The sequence below is a fragment of the Peromyscus maniculatus genome, chromosome 16 (genome assembly GCF_049852395.1).
Source record: "Peromyscus maniculatus bairdii isolate BWxNUB_F1_BW_parent chromosome 16, HU_Pman_BW_mat_3.1, whole genome shotgun sequence".
Classification (NCBI taxonomy): Eukaryota; Metazoa; Chordata; class Mammalia; order Rodentia; family Cricetidae; genus Peromyscus; species Peromyscus maniculatus.
The window spans coordinates 20,651,978-20,673,082 of record NC_134867.1 but is presented as its reverse complement, the minus strand read 5'-3'; the positions used below and the strand labels follow the sequence as shown (position 1 = coordinate 20,673,082).

Here is a 21,105-nt window from a genome sequence, read left to right as displayed (position 1 = left end):
ACCACCACTCCCTGGGATTAAAGGCTGGCTTTCTGGGATTAAAGGCGTGTGTCACCATGCTTGGCTATTTCCAATGTGGCCTTGAACTCACAGAGATCCAGAGGGATTTCTATCTCTGGAATGCTAGGATTAAAGGTGTGAGTGCCACCATTTTCTAGCCTTTGTATCTAGTGGCTGTCTGTTCTCTGACCCCAGATAAATTTATTAGAATACACAATATTTTGGGAAACACAATACCACCACAAGCCTCTGAGCATTACAGCTGTCATCTACATTATAACAGCTGGGGCTACTACCAAGAGACTTCTGCCTTACATCTCATAATCCACATGTTTTCAATCCTTGGGGTGAAACTCAGGGATATACCTCATAGTCATACTCTAGGAGGGTGTGTCATGTTCCCATCCATCTCCCTTATCCATGCTGCACCAATCAGGCCTTCTATCTGTAACTGTAGCCATGACAGTCTTGTTTTACAATTCTAAGTCAACACGTGGATTTACTTTAAAAATGATTAGTGTGTGTCCACGTATGTCCGTGATACATGCCTAACATAAGCATTTCGAGGCCACCAGTTGACATCAGGCATTTTGTTCTATCGCCTTCCGCTTGGGTTTTGATACAGGGTCTCTTGACTGGACCTGTAGTTCACCCTTTTGGTTAGACGAGGGGTGGCTGGTAAACACCAGGGATTCACCCATTCCTCCCTCCCCTGTGTGGGAGTTACAGATGCACAGGTCACTGGGCATAGCTTTTAAGAGTGCTTGGGATTCAAACTCAGGTCCTTATGTGACCAGCAAGCACTGTACCCACCTGGCTCTCTTTCTTCAGCCTGTCAACTTTTTTTTTTTTTTACTTGAGACAGTTCTCATTATATAAACCTGGCTGTTCTGGAACTCACTATATAGACCAGGCTAGCCTCGAACTCACAGATCCACCCGCCTCTGCCTCCAGAGTGCTAGGATTAAAGGCATGCCCCAGTCACATCCAGTGACTTTAACAATTATATCCAAAGAATGTTTTCTCAGCATTACCATGGATGCTTAAAAGCTCATCAGCTACGAACACAGTAATAATAAATGTTGCATTCATCACACAGTCTAACTCTGTGCTAATAATGCTCATATTTTTCTGGAGGCTGGGACCCAAAGTCCTGCTTGGTCCTGAACAACAGCTCATAGACTTAGCCACAAACTTTAAACCTTCCTTTCTCTGTGAGCAGCACTGAGACAGAGTCCACATTGACCGCTCAGTTTCAAGTGGGCTCTAGCATTGCTTGGTGGAATTGAAGATACAACGAGTTTCTTAGTTTGACCCAAATATACACTGTTCCTGATATAAAACATGCCTCATTATGAGGAGATCTGATTCATTTTTAGCACAATCTCTTACTGGGTCACTTAAGAAATCATCCAAGAAATTCCTTTTAAAATGAAATGCCAAAGAATGGCACCATTCATCAGAAGAGGGAAACCCCAGAAGATGCAATACTAACATATTTTTAAAGGTTACTTCAAAAGTGAGGGCATGTTCTGGTTAAACAGGGTCACACAATGGTGACGGATATATTGTCTAGCCCAAACCTAATTTATTAGTAAGTTAAAAGGAAAGCTAGACTTGGCTTTCACTTGGACTTTCCATCTTTGTTACAAACCATGCCTGTGCTTTGAGGCTGAGGTCAGATTTTCTTGGTAACCTCAAAGAGTAACCCCCTCCCCACATTGAATTCCCTTTTTATCATTTCCGACCATTCATCTTTTTGAATGAGAAAGAGCAGAAGAGAGGAATGTTGAATGAGGTTAAGAAAACGGATAATCTGTCACATAAAGCAAGTATAAATCCCAGTAAGAGCAACCATGAAGGGCAAGCGGAAACATTATTCTTCTGAAAACATTATTCTTTGAACAGTGTGTAACGACATCCTCCCTAGAGACGTCCCCCGAGAGGGACAAACTGCTCCCTCAGAAGTTAGCTTCTAGGTTTTGAGTATAAGAAGGGAAGCAATGGTAAAAGTCCAATTTAAGTTTTCCCTGTGTAAAATATTAAATGAGAACCACAAAAAGGTGCTCACAGGGGTTCCTCAGGGTTTGTCTTTGATGCCTACTGATGTTTCTATGAACATAAAGGCCTAGGAAGAGACGGAACTGCTACTGCGCTCAGCTCCATAAATCAGTGAGCATGTCCTCATTCTAAGACGTATGCCTCGTACATTCCCCGTTTTCAAGGGAGAAATATATCAGACTCAAATAGACTATATGTAAGATGATTCATGCTTTTGGTCCACTGTAACATTTTCGTCTGCTCAAGCAGAAACTGTGGACTACATAACCAGCATTCTATGCAGCGGTTAGCCCCGGAGGACTCGAGGGCACATACTTACAGAAACTTTTGTTTTACTTAGGTAACCAGAACTCAGATTCTGTGTTAAATGTTTAAAATATTAAATAGGAAAAATGTAAACGGTGAAATTATGGTTCTCAAAAATCAAGGAAGTTTAATGAATGCATATCCAAATGAAGACCTCTCTTGGAAGATTCTGGAAAATGAAAATGCACTTTAAGTTTAGTGGAAAACAGAAGCACACCAGAGGGGGGAAATCATAATTATGATTGGTTTATTTAGCAAAATAAACTCAGAGAAAGCTTTCTAATACAAACATTAAGAATCGCACCAAAACTTCAGCCCCGTGTTCTTTGGTATTGAGATTCAGGATATAAAATAGTTTATTTTGAAAACTTTAGCTATTGGTTCTATAAACATTTTACATAGAAGGGAAAAATAATATGAAATTACTGTTATTATGTCATTTATCAAAAAGCCAATGAATGTATAAAGCCACAAAAATCACATTCCTGAACTGACCAACATCAGAGAAATGTTCATTTGTCCATGTTTTCCATGAAAAAAACCTTCAGTTCCTTTATGATTTTATGTCATCATTTTACCATGTTATTTGAACAGCTCCCAGGTCCTATTTTAATAGTTCCCATCATTCATATTTTAAAAACCTGTATTGCTTGGAATTATGTGTCTCAGTATGTTCCATAATACAGTTTCTGGAAGCTTCTAACAGCATTAAATTAACGATAATAAAACCCAATTCTGTATAAATCATTTTTTGTTTATATTTAAGAGAAATATGACATAAAGAACGGGTGTGTTTGTCTCTGATAATAGGAACTGGTCATTCAGCAAAGCCCAACACTCCCAGAAATACTAGGGGATAGCCAAGGCTATTCTTACATCCTAGATACATCTTTTGTGGGTCCAATGCAAAATTCTGCTTTTTTTGTGTGTGACAACATCTTCCCTTAAATTTGTCCAAATAAATCTGGGGGGGGGGGATTACAATAAAGTGGGAAAAAATTTCTCTGGCATGAATTCTCACGACCATAAAATGCTCACGGCTTCGGGGTTAACACTGAGATTGAGAACAGGAAGAATACAACCACAATAGGACACAGCTATCTATGAGGAGGACTGCATAAAGACACCTCTGGCCGTGGAGGCTCTGAGCCCTCTGGAAATAAGTCAGTTGCATCGCCAGCATGACAAAGAAGATGGCAATGTTCAGAATCAGGAAGAGTCTGGTGTACGAGGCCGACAGTGACGGGGCCCTGTTGTGACTGGTCACCATCCGCATGTGTCCCAAGCCACCGTGCACGGGACCTCCACTTTTATGTTTCTCATATGTGACGTCGGCAAAGTCCAAAAGGTCTTTCATCTCCTCGTCTTCATCTATGGGCAGTTCTTTCTGTGCCAGAATCTGAGCCTTCTGTCGCACCTTCTTCTCGTTGACTTCAATCTGTGCAAAAATATCAGGGACGGCGTCCACAAACTTGTAGCGCTTGCCCGCCCTCCGGCTTTTCTTCGACTTGCCTTGCTGCTGCCGCTGTTGCTGGGATATGGCAAAAATCCTATCAATGGCCTCCTCTGTCTGTCTCTTATCCGAGAACCTCAGCAAGCGCTCAGCAGTCTTCCTAAAGCTCGCCGTGTTCTGGACTCGCGACAGGATCTGCTTCTCGAGCAGCTGGAACACTGGCTTGAAATGCTGCAGACTGTGTTCCACGATAGCAGCGTAATCTTCCACTTCGGGGACAGTGGTGCTCTTGATGGCCGAACTCCGGTCAAACAGAATTTTCTGACGGTCTGCAATGACCTGGGCAAAAGCAGACTGCCCGGTGTTCTCACCTGTCCACAGGTAAGTTGCATAGGCATGTTCATTGGTAGCTACAAAAACATCTAGCCGCTGAGCGTCTCCATGGATACTGAAGCTCTGGACATCCACAGATGGCCCTATGAAGAGGTAAGCTGCCCTGGTGATGGGACTTCGCAAGTGCATGGTGACATTCACATAATTTGTCCCATTGTAGGGATAGCCCCGAGGATATGTCACTGAGGCAAAGGTTGCTTTTTCACTATAACCAGTATCATCCATCCAGTACATTTTATAGAGACCATCCCGCTGCCGGATGAAAGCTCCATGGACCCCATCGACTACCGTCTCCTCAAAAGGCACATCCACATTGTGGAAGAAACTTGCTGCTGTCTCCAGAGGGCTCTCCTCTCCCAGGTGTATCTGGTCGACGAGGAGGAGAAGCTGCGGATGCAGGAGGATCAGATTCCGTTGAATGTTCTTCAGGTTGAGCAGGGGGTTGTAAGCTCCGATGCCTTCTCCCCGGATGAAAACCACCCCATTTTTCTCCTCTGCTGCGACTACTCTGCCCTGACAGCTGGCTGCCAGGTCATGCTTGTATTTTGACCATTTTGATGAGCAGTCTTCTGTAACCTGACCCTCCCAGGGAGAAAAGCAGCTCTTGGTCACAGCTGGAGAAAACATGAGAACGTTGTTGAAGAAGGTGTACTTTGGCCCGTAGAGGGCCTCGGTAATGAAAGGCACCCCATTGGGGGCGAACGTGAAAGAGTTTTGGTCAGGATGTTCATGTCCTGCATTAAAATTTCTCCACCCTTTGATCCAATCTTTATATTTGTTTCGGTGGACAATGTCATATATTGCACGCCCCCCAAGTTTTCCTGACTTGAAGGAGAGGAAAGACCTATTAATTTCTGCAGGCAGTGCACTTCCGTAAGTCACAACGCCCCAGTCTTCAAAATAATGCAATGTTGGGGTGCCAAAATCCGGAGGTGGGACTGATTTCAAGCTGGCATCATACCTGAGGGGATTAAGTTTTTAACAATTAAGTGGTTTTCTGATGGCAGTAGAAAGAACTCACTAGAATTATGATGCCACATGGTAATGTGGTTGCAAAACATAATCTACAAATGCCACCCAGAGAAGGGCAGCGAATCGGGGACATGTCACAAAACACTCACAGATCAGCACTCACAAGATGAGCACTGGGGGCGTCAAGGGAACAGCACACTGGGTAACCTGTGACCCTGGGCTGGACATGGACACCATTTCTGCCACTACCTCGACTTGGATCTTCTTCACTTGGCAATTTCAGAGTTGCCACCCCAAGTGCTAGGGCTCATAGATTTTAAAATTTCATCAGAATTCTCTCAAAAGGCTCCTATTCTAGAGAATTTCCCAGTAAGCTGTGGACTATAACATCCTGGACCTGCTCTACTGGAGCCTGTGTTCAGGCTGGAATCTGTGCCTCTCCCAGACTATTTTCCTCAAAAACTATAAAACAAGGTAGAACTTCACAGTGGAGACAACTTAGGGTGAATAGCAGACCAAAGAGTATAAACTGGTCACATTACAAGAAATTAATATTGGCACATTTAAAACTGTGGCTACCACTGAGCCCAGAACCAAAGGTGTTGCTTTGTTATAATTTTAAGATGATGCTATACTTCTGAGATAAGAAATGCCTTATTTTTATTTAGGCTTAATGATCATTAATGGAATATGATACTTAATACAAAAAATGCTGCAGTTGTTAAGCGCATAGATAATTATTTTTGATGAGCTAGGACAAGATAAGATCATGTGATCTGCTGCTCAAGGATGAGGAGGTGAACTCATTACTAGCTCATACATACTTTTGCCCAGTGAACAAGTCACCTGTGGTTGAGTTGGACTTACAGATGTTTGGTTTTCTCCATTTCTGGAGGCTCGATGTCAGGACATCAGAAATCCTCTCTGTTCTGAGGTCTAGTATAATAGCTGCTTAATTAAGGTAACTTAACAAATACACATAAAGCTGAATGACCATCTTCTCAACTCTTGGTGGGTTTGAATAGTCTTATGAAGGTAGATTTAAACTTTAGATGTAGCATCAATCTAATTCCTACAGCTAGTTTTCTAGAACTCTCTTGATTGCTTTTTTATGGGTAAGTGAAAATACAACCATATAATTACTGCATAACCCTGAAAGGAGCAAAGGAATATTGGCATATAATATCTTTAATTCATCTGTGAAAGGAGTTTCACAATGTCAGTCAAATGGCAGGTAGTTACTGCTTTAATAATTTTTCTCCCTGTTTAAACATTATGGGGAAAAAGGAATAACGTCAAGAAAATTCTACAGAAAGCTGATTTGGGGGCTAAATGCAGATTTCAATAGCTTTGAAAAATTCAACCATTAACTGTCATCTTGATTTTAACTTATTTGATGCCAACATACTTGGCAGCACTTAAAAAAAGAATGAGGCCCAAGCTTCTCCTAGGCTTAAAAGATTACAGCAAAAAGAATTACATGGTCTTTTTAGTATCAAAGTGAAGCTGTCAAACCCTGGGAACGCTTCGAATAGCTGTGAAAATTGGGAACAGCCATGTCGTTAGAGGATTATAATGCTCCATTTGCCAAAACAAAACAAGCTATTTTACTACTTTTTCTGGGGAGTGTGATCATCAGATTAATCTGCTCAAATTCATTTAAAAAATGAATGACATAAACTCTAAGCAAAGCAGGTTCATCTACAAAATGTCTATGTTTAAGACATCTCTAGTTTACGAAACCCAAGAATGCAAATGGTAATTAGATCATCAACATGAAGAACTGTTTCTAACAGGGGTTTAGACGTTGATAAGAGTTGAATGGAAGGTATATCTACTTATTTGAAGGGGTTTTTGTTTATTTGTTTGTTTTATAGAAAAACATAGCACATAGCATGAGCCTGGGTACCATTTCATTGGAAAGCCACCTCAACATATCCTACCAGAGAAATTCTGTGTGTAGAGTGCACCAGCGCTGCCCTTTGGATGGTGTTCCTGGACCTTCTACCACACGGTTCTTTCTGATTTGGTCGGCTAGCCAGTTTCCACTGCCATTACGCATGACAAATTTATCCAGGAACACTAACTGGCTTTCTGGACCGTAAAACCAGTTGTAGTTTGAGTCTGCAATGGCCACAGTTCTTTGAAACCCTGCAGAAAGAAGTTTGAAAAGATTGAGTTTAAAACTGTGTTCCTATAAAGGTCCAGACAGTGATCAGCAAGCCTGTTTTAAAATTACAGTTAATAGCATGTCTTAGATAAAAGTAAACAAAACTGTGATGCTTGTATCCCATGCCTTACCAATTTACCATAACTGCCCTGAAAGTCTCCTACTGTGTGCAAGCTTGGATCCGTTATGCAACAAGCTGTTGTTGGTAACAGATGTGGCACACCTCTTAGTATGTACACACTGCCCCCTCTGCACTCTCAATGTCCATGCTGTGAATGATGAGGCTTGCATCTAGGACAGACACCACCTTCTGCAGGTGGGGTCTTCAAGCTGGAACGGCGCTAGACTTTTCTGCAGCTCAACTTGCATGCTAGGCCAAAATAAGAAAGTAGGGTACTTTGATGTAATAGGCTTTAAAGTCAAACTTATTTTGCCTATAATGGTGAAGACAAAAAATGAAATCCCACTAAAGCTTCTGCTAATACACACTGCTGGAATTTAAAGGAGAAAGCCAAAAAATGCAAGGATTATGAAGACGGGTATCATTACTGGAGTTAAGGAAGAAAATCAAAAGCAAATTCAAATATCATTAGGCAGAAAGGAAGAAAACCTTGTGCCAGACAAGAATAATCATTAATATAATGTCAATAATAGCAAAGACAGAAAGACACAGAGAGAGAGAGAGAGAGAATGGAGTTGAAGATAGACTGAAAGAATAAAATAAAAACATAATTTGATTTCCAATAGCATTATAAACAATTTTCTAATATAATATTATACAATATGGTATGTCAAAACTCATACTATAAGTTCCTTAAACTCAGAGGACATATTCCTCTTTAAATCTCAAATCTCCTATTATAATGCCAGGCTTAGAGATGTTTGCTAAGTTCGTTGCATTAATAATCACAAATAGCTAAGTCCCTTCTTACTGTCTTTTCCAGCTTAGGAAACGACCACACACATGCTTGCAGCAGCCCCAGACCCTGAGTGGGGCTTGCTGTTAGATCTCAGCTTAAATTACACACACTGGGACCTCCTCAAGGTCCCCTACTCTAGATAATCCTTGATTATCAAGAAGAACTACAAAATACACTTCTTTTCTAAGTCTTAAAAGAGGCAACAGAGTCCTCAGTGTACCTCTAACGCAAATCTTTAAATGGCTATTTGCTATGCAGCTGCGTCTTTTGTCTTTGTGTGTGTGCATATGCAGTGTCAATGCAGATGCGCACGTGACATGGGGTGGAGGTCAGAGGGCAATCTCGGGTGTCAGTTCTCACCTCCCACGCTGCTCGAGGCAGGATCTCTAGCTGTTCACCACTGCGTATACCAGGCTAGTTGGTCCACAACTTTCCAAAGCATTAATCTCGTCTCTACCTCCCATTTCCCCCACGTGAGAGTTGAAATAACAGATGCCCACTGCTGGGTCTGGCTTTCCATGGGTTCCAGGAATTCAGTTCAAACTCAGGTCCTCAGACCTGCATGACAAGCATTTTACCCGGGGCCACCTCCTTGGTGCATTGGTTTATGGAGGAATAAAGGAGAGTCTGTCTAGTTTATAGGCACACACGCAGGGCAAAAAGATTCAAATATTGGATTCTTTGTTGTATTTTAGGATCACTATCTTAATTTTATTTCCTGGTGCTGTGATAAAGTTCCCTGACAAAAGGAACTTAATGAGAAGGGGTTTATTGGAACACAGTTGCTGGTTACACGCTATTTGCTTGGAAAAGGTAGCAGAAACTCAAAGGAGCTAGTCACATCTCATTCATAGTAAGGAGCAGGGAGCAGTGAATTGATGCATGTATACTAGTGCTCAGCTAGCTTCTCACGTACTTCAGAGTCCCCTTCCTAGGGGATGGTGCCACCTACAGGGAGCAAATAATGTAATCAAGACAAACTCCCGTAGACATTGCCACACACCATCCTAATTTAGATAATCCTTCACTGGGACTCTCTTACCATTGTATCAAGCTGACAATTACAACTAACTGCTATGGTTTTGATATGAAATGTCCACAATAGGGCTGGAGAGATGGATCAGAGGTTAAGAGCACTGACTGCTCTTCCAGAGGTCCTGAGTTCAATTCCCAGCAACCACATGGTGGCTCATAATCATCTGTAATGAGATCTGGTGCCCTCTTCTGGCTTGCAGGCATACATGTAAACAGAACACTGTATATATAATAAATAAATATATCTTAAAAAGAAAGAAACATCTACAGTAGGTTCATGTGTTTGAACACACAGTCTCCAGCTGGTATCAGTGTCTGGAACAGTTACGGAACCCTTAGAAGGTGGAGTCTTGCTGGAAGAAGTATGATACTGAGGACAGGCTTTGAGGCTTTATAGGCTGGCCTAGTTTCCTGCACGCAGATGCAATGGGATCAGCCAGAGTCCCCCTCCCACTTCCATGCCTTCCCATCCTATTTTGACGTCTTTTCTGCCATTGATCCCTCTGGGATGACTATAAGCCCAAATAATTATCATTTATAATTATGAATTATCAGCCCAAATCATCTTCTTTTGTAAGCTGCTTTTTGTCAGGGTTTTGGGTTGTTTGTTTATTTGGGTTTTTTTTTTTTTGGTTTGTTTGTTTTTTGTTTTTGTCATACAACAGAAAAGAAACCATAAGAATCACCAAAAATTCTATTTCTCAAGGGGCAAAAAAAATCTACTCCTCTGATGAAAATTTATCATCTCCTAAATCAATCTTCCGATCTTGGTCCTGTTTTAGAAATCCGGAGAATTATAAAGATGTCTTGGAAATGAATAAGTTACCAAACCAGTGGCATAATGGTATATGACTAAGGTTGCACGACATTTTTTGTTTTATTCTTTATATTCTATGCCACATATTTCAATACAATATTTAGTCAGATATGTATAGCATGGTATCTCACTGTGGTTTTATTACTTTTTTCTTTAGAGGTGTTAGGGATTGATTAAAACCTGGGTCTTATGTTTGTGTAGCTAGCATTCTACCTTGTTATATAGTCCTATACCTCGATTCCCAGCAACCACATGGTGGCTTTATTATACATTATAAACGAGGTATAAGACTATACTTTGGCTCAGTAAAACACTCAAAGAAAGTACTAAGCTTCAAATACAAAAATGTATATATGATCTGCTATTCATTTCAAATATGTATAATTTGAATGAAAAAACTTAAAACCAAAATCTACAATAGGCTTAAGCATGGATTGCAGAAAAAGAACTTAAGTACAACTGTATCTTGCTCAGATTCATAAAAATGAGTTAATGGCTATGGAGTTTAAATACTGTAGATCAAATTATATTTGATCCATTATGTTCCAACCTTCATAGTACTGAAACTGCGAATCTTTATGCTTAGCTTCCCAAAAGTCTGATTTGTATGTAGCTCTTAAATTTATCTTGGATGAAGAAGAAACTTTCCTCTCAGTAGACAACACCTCCCTGCCAGCTCATTTCTTTGCCTGTTCTAGCTCATAGTCATAGTCAAAAATGGTGTCATGGTTTCCCTCTTCACCATACCTGGCAAGATGGTCCTATACATAAAGGCGAAGTGTTGCTTCAGCCACGGATGGCCAAAGTGGTTGATGTCAAAGTGCCTCTGAACGAGGAACATGTACTGGAACAGCGATCTAGTGGTGTAGCTGCCGTAAGCAACCCCTTCATAGAGGGAGCCATCTGTCACCTCTCGGAGCAAGACCAAAGACTTCTCCATAATGGTCAGGACTTGCTTGGTCCACAAGTAGGCCTCCTGAAGGTACCCTGAAGGATGAAAATAATGACTAGGGGCTGAAACAGAACATGGATAAAAACATGGCCAAACTCTGCAAGCTATCCGAGCAGTTTATATTATTACAAATCACGTTTTGTAATGTTCTAATTTGTCAACATGATAACCTACATTCTGTTCTAGTATGTAGTAAGTCCATGATACCTTAGGCTAAGAAATTTTTGAATATAGGTCACTTACTAACTTACTAAGTAAACATAAATTCTTTAGTGAGGATCAAATAACTTTCCAATTTTTATCAAACTAAAGCCACACACACACATAAAGTGACAACTTACATTTAACTATTGTATAAGTTTTCCTAAAAACTTCTTGAAAATGTTTTTTTGGAAGTTCATCACTCTCCAAAACTTCCAACATTTGTAATAACCTGAAAAAAATACTATAAATGCTAAAGATACTTTTCTCAATTTGTCACATCACAGGAGATGATTCCCGTCCTGCGCTTTCCAATTCCACAGCATGATCAAGTGAAATCTAATACTGAAACGAATCAGCTGGGAATCCCGAGGTGGTCACGGGCAAGCTGCATGATTGTGTTCAAGTATTCTTTCCCACGACCACATTGTTTGTTTTTTCCATTGAAAAACCTTTCCACGCAATCTTTGGATGGAGAAATGTGGGAATTCTTGCACTTAGGTAACAGTAACTCCTCATGTTACAATCTACACAGCACTGAACGAGAACCTCACTTAATCTTTTCAACAATCCAGTTATCCCTTATTGTCCCCAAACCACAGAAAAGTTGGCTTACTTGAGACCTTGGGTACATGACTCAAAATGAACAGAACTCTTGTCTGAACCTAGGGCTTGAAGCCTTGAAGCTTGAAGCCTTGCCTGTTTTGGTGGCTCATTTTAAAAACACACAATGACAGGGTAAGGCTGAGCTTCTGACAGGGGTGAAGCCTGTGACTTACTCCACCACCATGTGTGTCAGGGCTGTATGACCACACCACCACAGGGTGCTAGACAATGGAGCCAGCTAGCTGGTAGGGTCAGCAATGACCCAGGTCCCAGTGTCCCTGGGCCTAACTCAGCTCTGAGGCTAAGCTGTGTCCCTCAGGACGGAAGGTCCACCCTACTCTCACACTTTGTTACAGAGGTGACAATTAATTGTAGTCTAGCTCCTGCTGCCACCCAGCTCCAGCTTTCCAGCAGCCCTCCTCCTCTTTCTCATCATCAGTACTTAAAACTCCAGTCACTTCTCTTCCCTGTGTCCTTATAGATATCACAGAACATGGCTTGTTCTATTTGTTCGTTCTTTCTCTTTTCTTTCTTTCTTTCTTTCTTTCTTTCTTTCTTTCTTTCTTTCTTTCTTTCTTTCTTTCTTTCTTTCTTTCTTTCTTTCTTCCTTTCTTCCTTTCTTCCTTCCTTCCTTCCTTCCTTCCTTCCTTCCTTCCTTCCTTCCTTTTCTTTCTTTCTTTCTTTTTCTTTCTTTCCTTCTTTTTTTGGTTTTTCGAGACATGGTTTCTCTGTGTAGCTTTGCGCCTTTCCTGGGACTCACTTGGTAGCCCAGGCTGGCCTCGAACTCACAGAGATCCTCCTGGCTCTGCCTCCCGAGTGCTGGGATTAAAGGCGTGTGCCACCACCGCCCAGCCTATTTGTTCTTTCAATAGCTGTCTCTCCAGACAGTGTCTACCAAAATACGCTGCAGACTGGAAAACCAGCTGGTCAGTACAAGATTCAAGTTGTCAGTGGGAACTTTTCCTGAGACTTAATTAAAAGCGATGGCTGGCTGACAAAACAGAGACCACTAGGTATGGCAAATTCTTCTTGGATAATACAATAATGTTAATTAATTAATTATTTCTCTCATTTTTTTCCCTTCTCTCTCCTTTTCTTTTTGGGACTGAACCTAAAGGCTTGCACATGCTCGGAAGACCCTACCACTAAGCTACATTACCAGCCACATAAAATGCTACTTATAGGCAATATAAATAGGACTTAAGTTATTCTAGATTTCCAAGCTCCAATGAGATTTTCAGTATTCTAATAATTTACTATGATCATAGAGCTGCCCTCCTTAAATAAAGTCTTAGTCACAGATTTCCACAGGGGTCGTAACTAAATGAGTTACAAGAGCAGCTTGGGCAATCATGTTATGGATTACACAAAGTAACTACTCAGACCACGTAAACTGCTTCTAACTCTGACCTGAATGATCGAGACTAGGTGTTCTGACAGGTTCTTTGTGTGTGTGTGGGGGGGGGGGCACAGTTGTATCTGGTTCGTGCTCGTACATGCTAGGAGTATGCATTTCAAATTTAAAACCTGCTAGGCTTTTAAAACTTCCGTTTAGTCTATGTTGACAACCTTCTACTGTCAGAAGTCCCTAGAAGAATGAATGTTCATCATCAATCCTGTGTTGCAGGGGTGTGGTCTGGGACAGTTATGGACCAGCAGTAGAAAACCTACAGGCTGAGGCTGGAGTGATGGCTTAGAGGTTAAGAGCACCGGTTGTTCTTCCAGAGGTCCTGAGTTCAATTCCCAGCAACCACATGGTAGCTCATAACCATCTGTAATAAGATCTGGTGCCCTCTTCTGGTGTGCTGGTGTATATGCAGACAGAACACTGTATACATAATAAATAAATCTTTTTTAAAAAAGAAAGAAAAAGAAACCCTGCAGGCTAATATCACTACCTGAAATTTAAAAAGTTATGTGTCCTTAGTTACTCAAGAGATGCCCTGGATACTCCTTCATCTGAGGGATTAATTAGGATCCAAGTATAGACATGTACCTAAGTAGAGTCAGAAAGACAATCATGCTTCCATCATGGGGCTCTGGCTGTGTTAGAATCACTGACTCACCTTGGTTCATCAGAACGAGGCTCCCTGTGAGTAAGGCCATGCAGTTGGTGGGCTGATGGTTGTGGAGGTACTGGAACCCCCATCCTCTCCTGTACGAAGTTTCATACATATAGCCCGAGGCGTTGGCAATCACTTCCAGAAACGTCTCCTGCTGTGTCTTGCTCAGGTAGTTGTATAAGAAGTCATACGCAGTGGCAAAACCTACCAGGGAGTGGGCGAGTGGGACTTCATCCCAAGGAGCATCTTTTACTAACCTGTCAAGAAAAACCATCCACGACTGAGTGCGGGCCTCACCACTTCCATCATGCTTCAAAGTGTACAAATGAAAAAATAAACCAAGAGGTCTGAGGACACATAACAGACCTGAGACTCCAGCACAAAGCCCATCTCATGTGAGGACGACAGAGTTAACATTTCTCTCTCCTCCCAGGCTTCTGGCTACCCCAAGAGTTTTAAGATTTTTTTTTTTTTCTACTTTAGATTTTCCATTCTTGATGAGAGGTGGAAGAAAAAAAAAATTCAGGCATATAAAGAACAGAACATGTAAAGGCAAGCAAGCTCAGTGCTCACCCCTCCTTTCCATATGGTGATTTTAGGGTTGCCTTGTGAACACAGCTGAACACATCATGTCCCGCAGCTGGTCAGCATGAAGTGTTGTGGCCTACAACATTGAGTTCTGGACAGAACTTCAAGGTCAACACCATGAAGGAAGGCGTGGCTAAATCACTAAGGAGGCTGACTTGGAGATGAGAAGACATGATCTTGGTGAGGCCTTACCTGTCAATTTCAATGCTCCTCTGTCATGGAGTTCTACCCACCTTGCTTTTCTGATTACAGTGTGTGTGTGTGTGTGTGTGTGTGTGTGTGTGTGTGTGTGTGTGTGTGTGTGTGTGTCCATCCGTCTGTCCGAACTAGAATTTTAGGTTTTAAAGGGGTCTTTTCTCTGTTCCATTCACAATTGGATCCCCAAACAAAATAGTGTGTGGCACACAGACGACTCTCAATAAACAGTTTTGGAAAGAAAGGAAAGATGAAGGAATTGATTGATGTATAAAATCAGGCCACACTGCTTACAACAATTATATGGTCTTTTTGAAACCAGGCATTTGGCAGGATCTCTTTGCATTTATAATAATCTCACCATTCCAATTAGTGGTCTTGGTACCACAGCCTGGTACTGAAAAGACAAAGATTGATGGGTTTCTTATTCATTTGGTCACATTAACAAATGATGCCCTTCTGTGGCAATTCAGCTTGCCGGCATTGCCATGTTTGTAATCAGATTCCTGCTTCCAGAAACAAAACAGAAGGTGAGATTGTGCTACCTTCAGGGAGCTGGGAACACATGACTGACAGGCCCACAGGCCACGTGGTTTGCTGCCCAGCTGTGACACTGCCCCAGGTAAGGATGCATCTGTAAATAGCAGTGCACACACCTAGCCACAATGGTGCTGACGTCAGTTGCTTGCGATCAACCGTCACACCCTTACACACCTGTGTAAATGATTTTATCGTTACACATAGATCATGGGCTATAATTCCTAACCTTTGTAAAATACTGCAATGCTACTTTCTTTCATGTTTTCTAGGTCCGAGGTGTTCAGTTTGCTCCTTTCAAGCAGTTTCCAACTCAACAGAGCATGTCAATAGATGAGTTTATGGCACCTTCTGGTTCACCCTGCATCATTTTCAAAGCTGGCCTGTAATAGCCGAATGTCCATAAGTGTATCCAAATCCTTCCCCCAACAGTCTTATCAAGCCTCAGCTACAGAGAACAGTAATAAAACTGTACTTTTATGGCCATGGAAACTAAAAGAAATTTGCTCTCAGCCCATGGATGAAGCAAGAAAAAAACCTCTGTTCAAAATGATCTGAGCAGTAATCAATTTACTGAAAAATCTAGTTAAATGGGGAGTCATGAAGAAAATAATCAGACATTTATAAATTTTCTTTCACCTTAGAACAATGGTTCTTAACCTTCCTAATGCTGTGACCCTTTAATATAGTTCCTCATGTTGTGGTGACCTGCAACCAGAAAATTGTTTTTGTTGCTACTTCATAACTGTAATTTTGCTACTTTAGCAAATTGTAAATATCTGATACAGGACCCCTAAAGGGGCCGTGACCCACAGGTTGAGAACCACTGCCTTAAACTATATATATATATATATGTGTGTATACACATTCACCAATCTTCTGAGGTGCGTTAAAGCCTATTATTTGAATGCGAATGTCCAGATAGAGTTGACTGCTCCTTCCTGCAAAGCACACACAGGCCACGACACACTTTCCAGCTTTGCTTTCTTTACACCATAGGGAGAAATGAAAGATTTTGTGAAGGAATGCAGACTCCTTCCAGATTTCAAAGTTTTCCCATATCATTTACAACTCTTCACCTACACTAAATAATGGTAGCAATGCTTTTAGAGAAAGTTTTCCCAGTTGGCTTTAGAAACATTAACTCTGTCTTTCAGCTCACATTTCAGCTATTGTCAAATGTTTAATACTATCGAAATGTCGTTAAGGGTATCCAGTGACACCTCAGTAGCCAGCTACAAAAAGCAGCCAGTTGGTGCTGGTGCAGGGCACCTAACACTCTCCTGATGAAATCAGGAAGAACACAGCAGATTCATTTTTATATTGCACAGCTCAACGTGTCAGACTGTAAACAAACACCAACAAATACCCAAAATAACAACAGCATGATACCACACCCCCACTCATGGACAAAAAGCTCTTTATCATGGTCTGGGGATTTCACACTGCCACCAATGTTTACGCAACCAACATAGTTTTAGTGTAGAAATGAAGATGAGGACCCATAAACATCTGAAGAGATGACTCAAATACTTTTCAAGCACGCATCGGTGAAGCGACATTTTTCCTCAAGCACGTCATCTTAGAAAGCAGACATGCAAGGTTGGTAAGAATGTAAGACCAGCATCTCCCTTTTCACAAAGTACTTACTGTTTTTATTTATTTATTTTTCCCTAAAAAAAAAAACCTTTATTAATACCACTGGAGCTCAATGGTGGAATGCTCCTGGCATGTGTGAACCCTGAGTTCAAGAAAAAGAAAGGAAGAAAAAATGCACAAGTATCTTTCCAAAATTTAACAGCCTAATAAGATCAATTTTTTATTATAACAATTCTATATGTGTAGACCGCTACACTATCATAAATGCTTTCTGAATTACATTCATATCATGTACATTAGACAGCAGCAGACAATCTATGAAGTTTGCATTGCTTCAACTTTGATAAATTACTTGATTGAACACCAATAAAAAGAAGTCTGACAATAAGCCTGGTGTGCATATTTTCTAGATCTGATTTTAAAACGTCAAAACTATTCCAGTTTTAATTTTTCATATAGTTTTCATAGATGTAGATAGTAGACAGAATATAATTATGTGGAAAATAGAATTATTTAGTATTTGAAGGCTCACAGAACATATATTGCTTAGATTTTCCTGGTGTGGTCTTAGCTTGGGCTGCTGTAACAAGATGCCTTAAATAGTAGAAATGTCACTTTTCACAGTTCTGCAGGGCCAAGTCTGAGGTCAGCGAGATGGCATGATGGGGTGTTCCTGGGAGTTCTCTCCCTGCTGCGTGGATACTGGGCCCCCCTCTGTCTGTGTTCTCACATGGCTTTTTCCCGGCTTCTGAATATATGCATCAGGTCAAGAGAGAATGCTCCAAGTGTCTCTTCTCATAAGGGCATTAATCCCATTATGAGGGGCCCACACCCATAACCTCATCTACACCTAACTGCCTTCAAAAAAAGCCACATCTTCAAAACTGTCCACGTTAGGGGCTGATCTGAATGAAATTTTTGGGGGGAGGGGCACAATTCAAGTCATAAAAACTGTTTATTTCATTTATATAACTACTATTAACATAAATGCTTGGAATAAAGGAATTTAGGTATTTCAATTATTATTTAGTATATATATATAATATTGTTACTCAACTATATATAAGAAATAAATGTGGGTTTCCCTTTCCCCACATCTGTGCCAACATTTGCTGTTATTAGTTTTCTTTTTTAAGATTTATTTGGGCTGGAGAGATGGCTTAGCAGTTAAAAGTACCAGAGGACCTAGCACTATACTCTACCTTCATGGCAAAAATGATTTTACAGATGTGCTTAAGGACCATGTGATGAAAGTTAGTAAAGACTGTCATGTGCATGGGTCCTGAAAGGCAAAGAACCTCTGGCTGTGGGCAGGAGATAGAGCTGTGGGGCAGCAGCAGCAGAGAGACATGATATCATCACACTGACAGTGGAGGAAGAGAACCATGAGCAAGAGGTGCAAAGGCTACAAGATAAGGAAAAAATTCTGCCCTACAGCCTGCAGAGGAACATGACCCTATTAACAACACCATTCTGAGTTGTGTAAAATTGGAAAATAGTACATAGAGCGGTTCTGTCGACAATAGCTTTTGTCATGTTAAAATGTACATGCCTAGGCCACTGAGTTCCCAATTAGTCATTATCTGGCTCCAGCGTGTAAGTCCATGATGCATAACTGTTCTACAGGATATTATTTTGTGTATTATGTGTCTGTAGTGTACACTGAAATATTATGTAGGAAGTAAGATCTACATAGGGGCGATGCATCCAACTCCCTAAGCGTCATGCCAACAAAAACACCAAGTAAATCATGAACAGTTAAAAAAAAATGCAAACACAAAATTAAACTCATTAAAACTGTAATATAACTACAAAATATGAGCTATATTGCCATTAAAAAGATATAAGAAGTGTTTTTAAGACAAGACAGCTGTGTAAGAATGTGAGGGAAGATGTGTTTATTGCCTTAGGACTTTCTGTAACCACCTGACAGAGAATGACATGAGACATTTTCTCCCTCAGAGCCTACTGAAGGACACAATCATCAACACACCTTGTCCTCAGAGTTCCACCTCCTAAACTGAGAGAATACTTTCCTGCTGTTCTAAGCAATTTATCTGTTCTTAGTTACAGCAGTAATGAACATGACCTAAAGAGGCCAGCGTTGCAGCTCTCCACAGGCTGCTCCATTCTCTCTTCCTGTTGCTGCCTCACATTTGGTTATCACCCTATTTCCTGCAACACGTGATCCACTAACATGGAAATTAAAAAAAAAAAAAAAGCACAATCTGAGTCAACAAAGCTGAATTTTGATTACAGCAAAAAAATTATAATCAAATTGATACACCTTTTTCTTCTTAGGGTCAAATTTCTGTATTGGTTATATTTGTATTGCTGTGATAAAATACCCATCAAAAAGCATCTTAGGGTAGAAAGGGATTATTTGAGCACACAATTCCAGGTAATAGTCCATCCCTGTGGGGAAGTCAAGGCAGGATCTTGAAGCAGCTAGTCACATCACATCCACAGCCAAGCACAGAGAGAAATAAATGCACACTTATGCCCTTGTACTAGAGGAGTTAAAACCTTGGGAATGGTGCCACCCACAAGGGATGGGTTTTCTCAGCTCAATTAAAGTAATCAAGACAATCCCAAGGATATGCCCACAAGCTAATGCAATTTAGACATTCTCTTATTGTGACTCCCTTCCTAGGTGGTTATAGGTTGTGTCATTGACATTCAAAACTAACCATCACAAATACTAGAGACAAAGTGAAGTAAGTATCCTTTACAGTGCAAGGATGCAGAGAATAGAATCTTACCTTTCCCAGGACACTCTCTCAGTAATGACATAGTTGTCTCATTCTCCTACTTTAGAAGGATTTATCAAAATCCTTCTCTTCTTATATGATTTTTTTTGATGGTTTTGCTAAAGTGGTATACAAAACTTCATGAAATCTATGTACCTTTTGAAAATAGTTGACTGGACTATGGCTGATTTTATTCTGAGCATCAATAGAAAATAATACCTGAAATGTGCTTATTAATCACAGATGTGTACTGCTTCTTTTTTTTTTTTTTTTTTTTTGGTTTTTCAAGACAGGGTTTCTCTGTGTAGCTTTGCGCCTTTCCTGGAGCTCACTTGGTAGCCCAGGCTGGCCTTGAACTCATAGAGATCCGCCTGCCTCCGCCTCCCGAGTGCTGGGATTAAAGGCGTGCGCCACCAACGCCCGGCATGTACTGCTTCTTAATAAAAAGAAAGAAGATGCTTTTCAGTACATTTTGGGAAGAAGCATTCTAACCACTAGAATTACAGAATAGACAGACCACTCAGAGAGGGGTGAGGCCTCTCACTGGAGATGCTCAGGGAAATGGGGTGGTAAAAAAGGACTCTCTGAAGAGGAGTCATGTGTTTATCAAAATGTTAAGCCACAGTTTTCAAACTACAGATCATTAAACAAGCATTTAAGCTACGACCAGCATGTTTTAATGGAACCTAACGAAACAGAATGAAAATAAAATGGAAAACAGTAAGACTACAAAGCACACTTGTCTTCGTCAGTGTTCTATTGCTGTGAAGAGACATCATGACCAAAGCAACTTATAAAAGAAAACATTTAATTGGGGCCTGCTTTCAGTTTCAGAGTGTGAGTCCATGGTCATCGTGGCGGGAAGCATGGCAGCAGGCGGACACGGGACTGGAGCAGCAGCTAAGAGCTTAGGTTTGATCCACAAGCAGGAGGCAGAGAGAGACTGAGCCTGGTGTGGGCTCTTTAAACCTCAAAGCCCTATCCAGTAGTACATCTTCTCCAGTCAGGCCATACCTGATCCTTCCTAAAACAGTGCCACCACCTAGGGACCCAGTGTTCAAACACATGAGCCTATGGGGTCATTCTCACCACCACAATTCCACTCCCTGTCCCCCATAGGCTTGTAGCCATAATCATAACACAAACACATTTAGTCCAACTCCAAAGGTCTCTGTTATAGCCAACCGAATGAGGACATGGGGCCATTCTCGGTCAAACCACCACAATTATTTAAATTTAAGGGCCATTTTCTACACACACACACACACACACACACACACACACACACACACACACTCTTTCATGAAAAGTGTGTGTGTGTGTGTGTGTGTGTGTGTGTGTGTGTGTGTGTGTGTGTGTTGGGTTATGATGCAAATTTTGCTTTTTACTCTAAGTCATATATTTTAAGAGGTCTGAAGGTCACTCACTGTCTTCAAGGAAAATTTGATAACCTGTAAGTAGCTATGTCCTTCAGACAGAGTTTCCCA

At 41.0% G+C, this 21,105-nt stretch overlaps 1 protein-coding gene across 5 annotated transcripts in view; it reads right to left on the bottom strand.

Moving 5' to 3' along the window:
• Positions 1-2,597: 2,597 nt before the first annotated feature.
• Positions 2,598-21,105, bottom strand: part of Dse (dermatan sulfate epimerase) — a 59,879-nt gene continuing 41,371 nt past the window's right edge. For all 5 annotated transcript variants that reach the window (XM_016002806.3, XM_006984320.3, XM_016002810.3 and 2 more), the window contains exons 3-6: positions 13,953-14,206; positions 10,875-11,114; positions 7,129-7,336; positions 2,598-5,174 (exon numbers count right to left, since the gene is read on the bottom strand). In XM_016002806.3, coding sequence (XP_015858292.2) covers positions 3,416-5,174; positions 7,129-7,336; positions 10,875-11,114; positions 13,953-14,206 — 2,461 coding nt within the window. In that variant the 3' untranslated portion in view covers positions 2,598-3,415. The remainder of the gene's footprint in view (positions 5,175-7,128; positions 7,337-10,874; positions 11,115-13,952; positions 14,207-21,105) is intronic.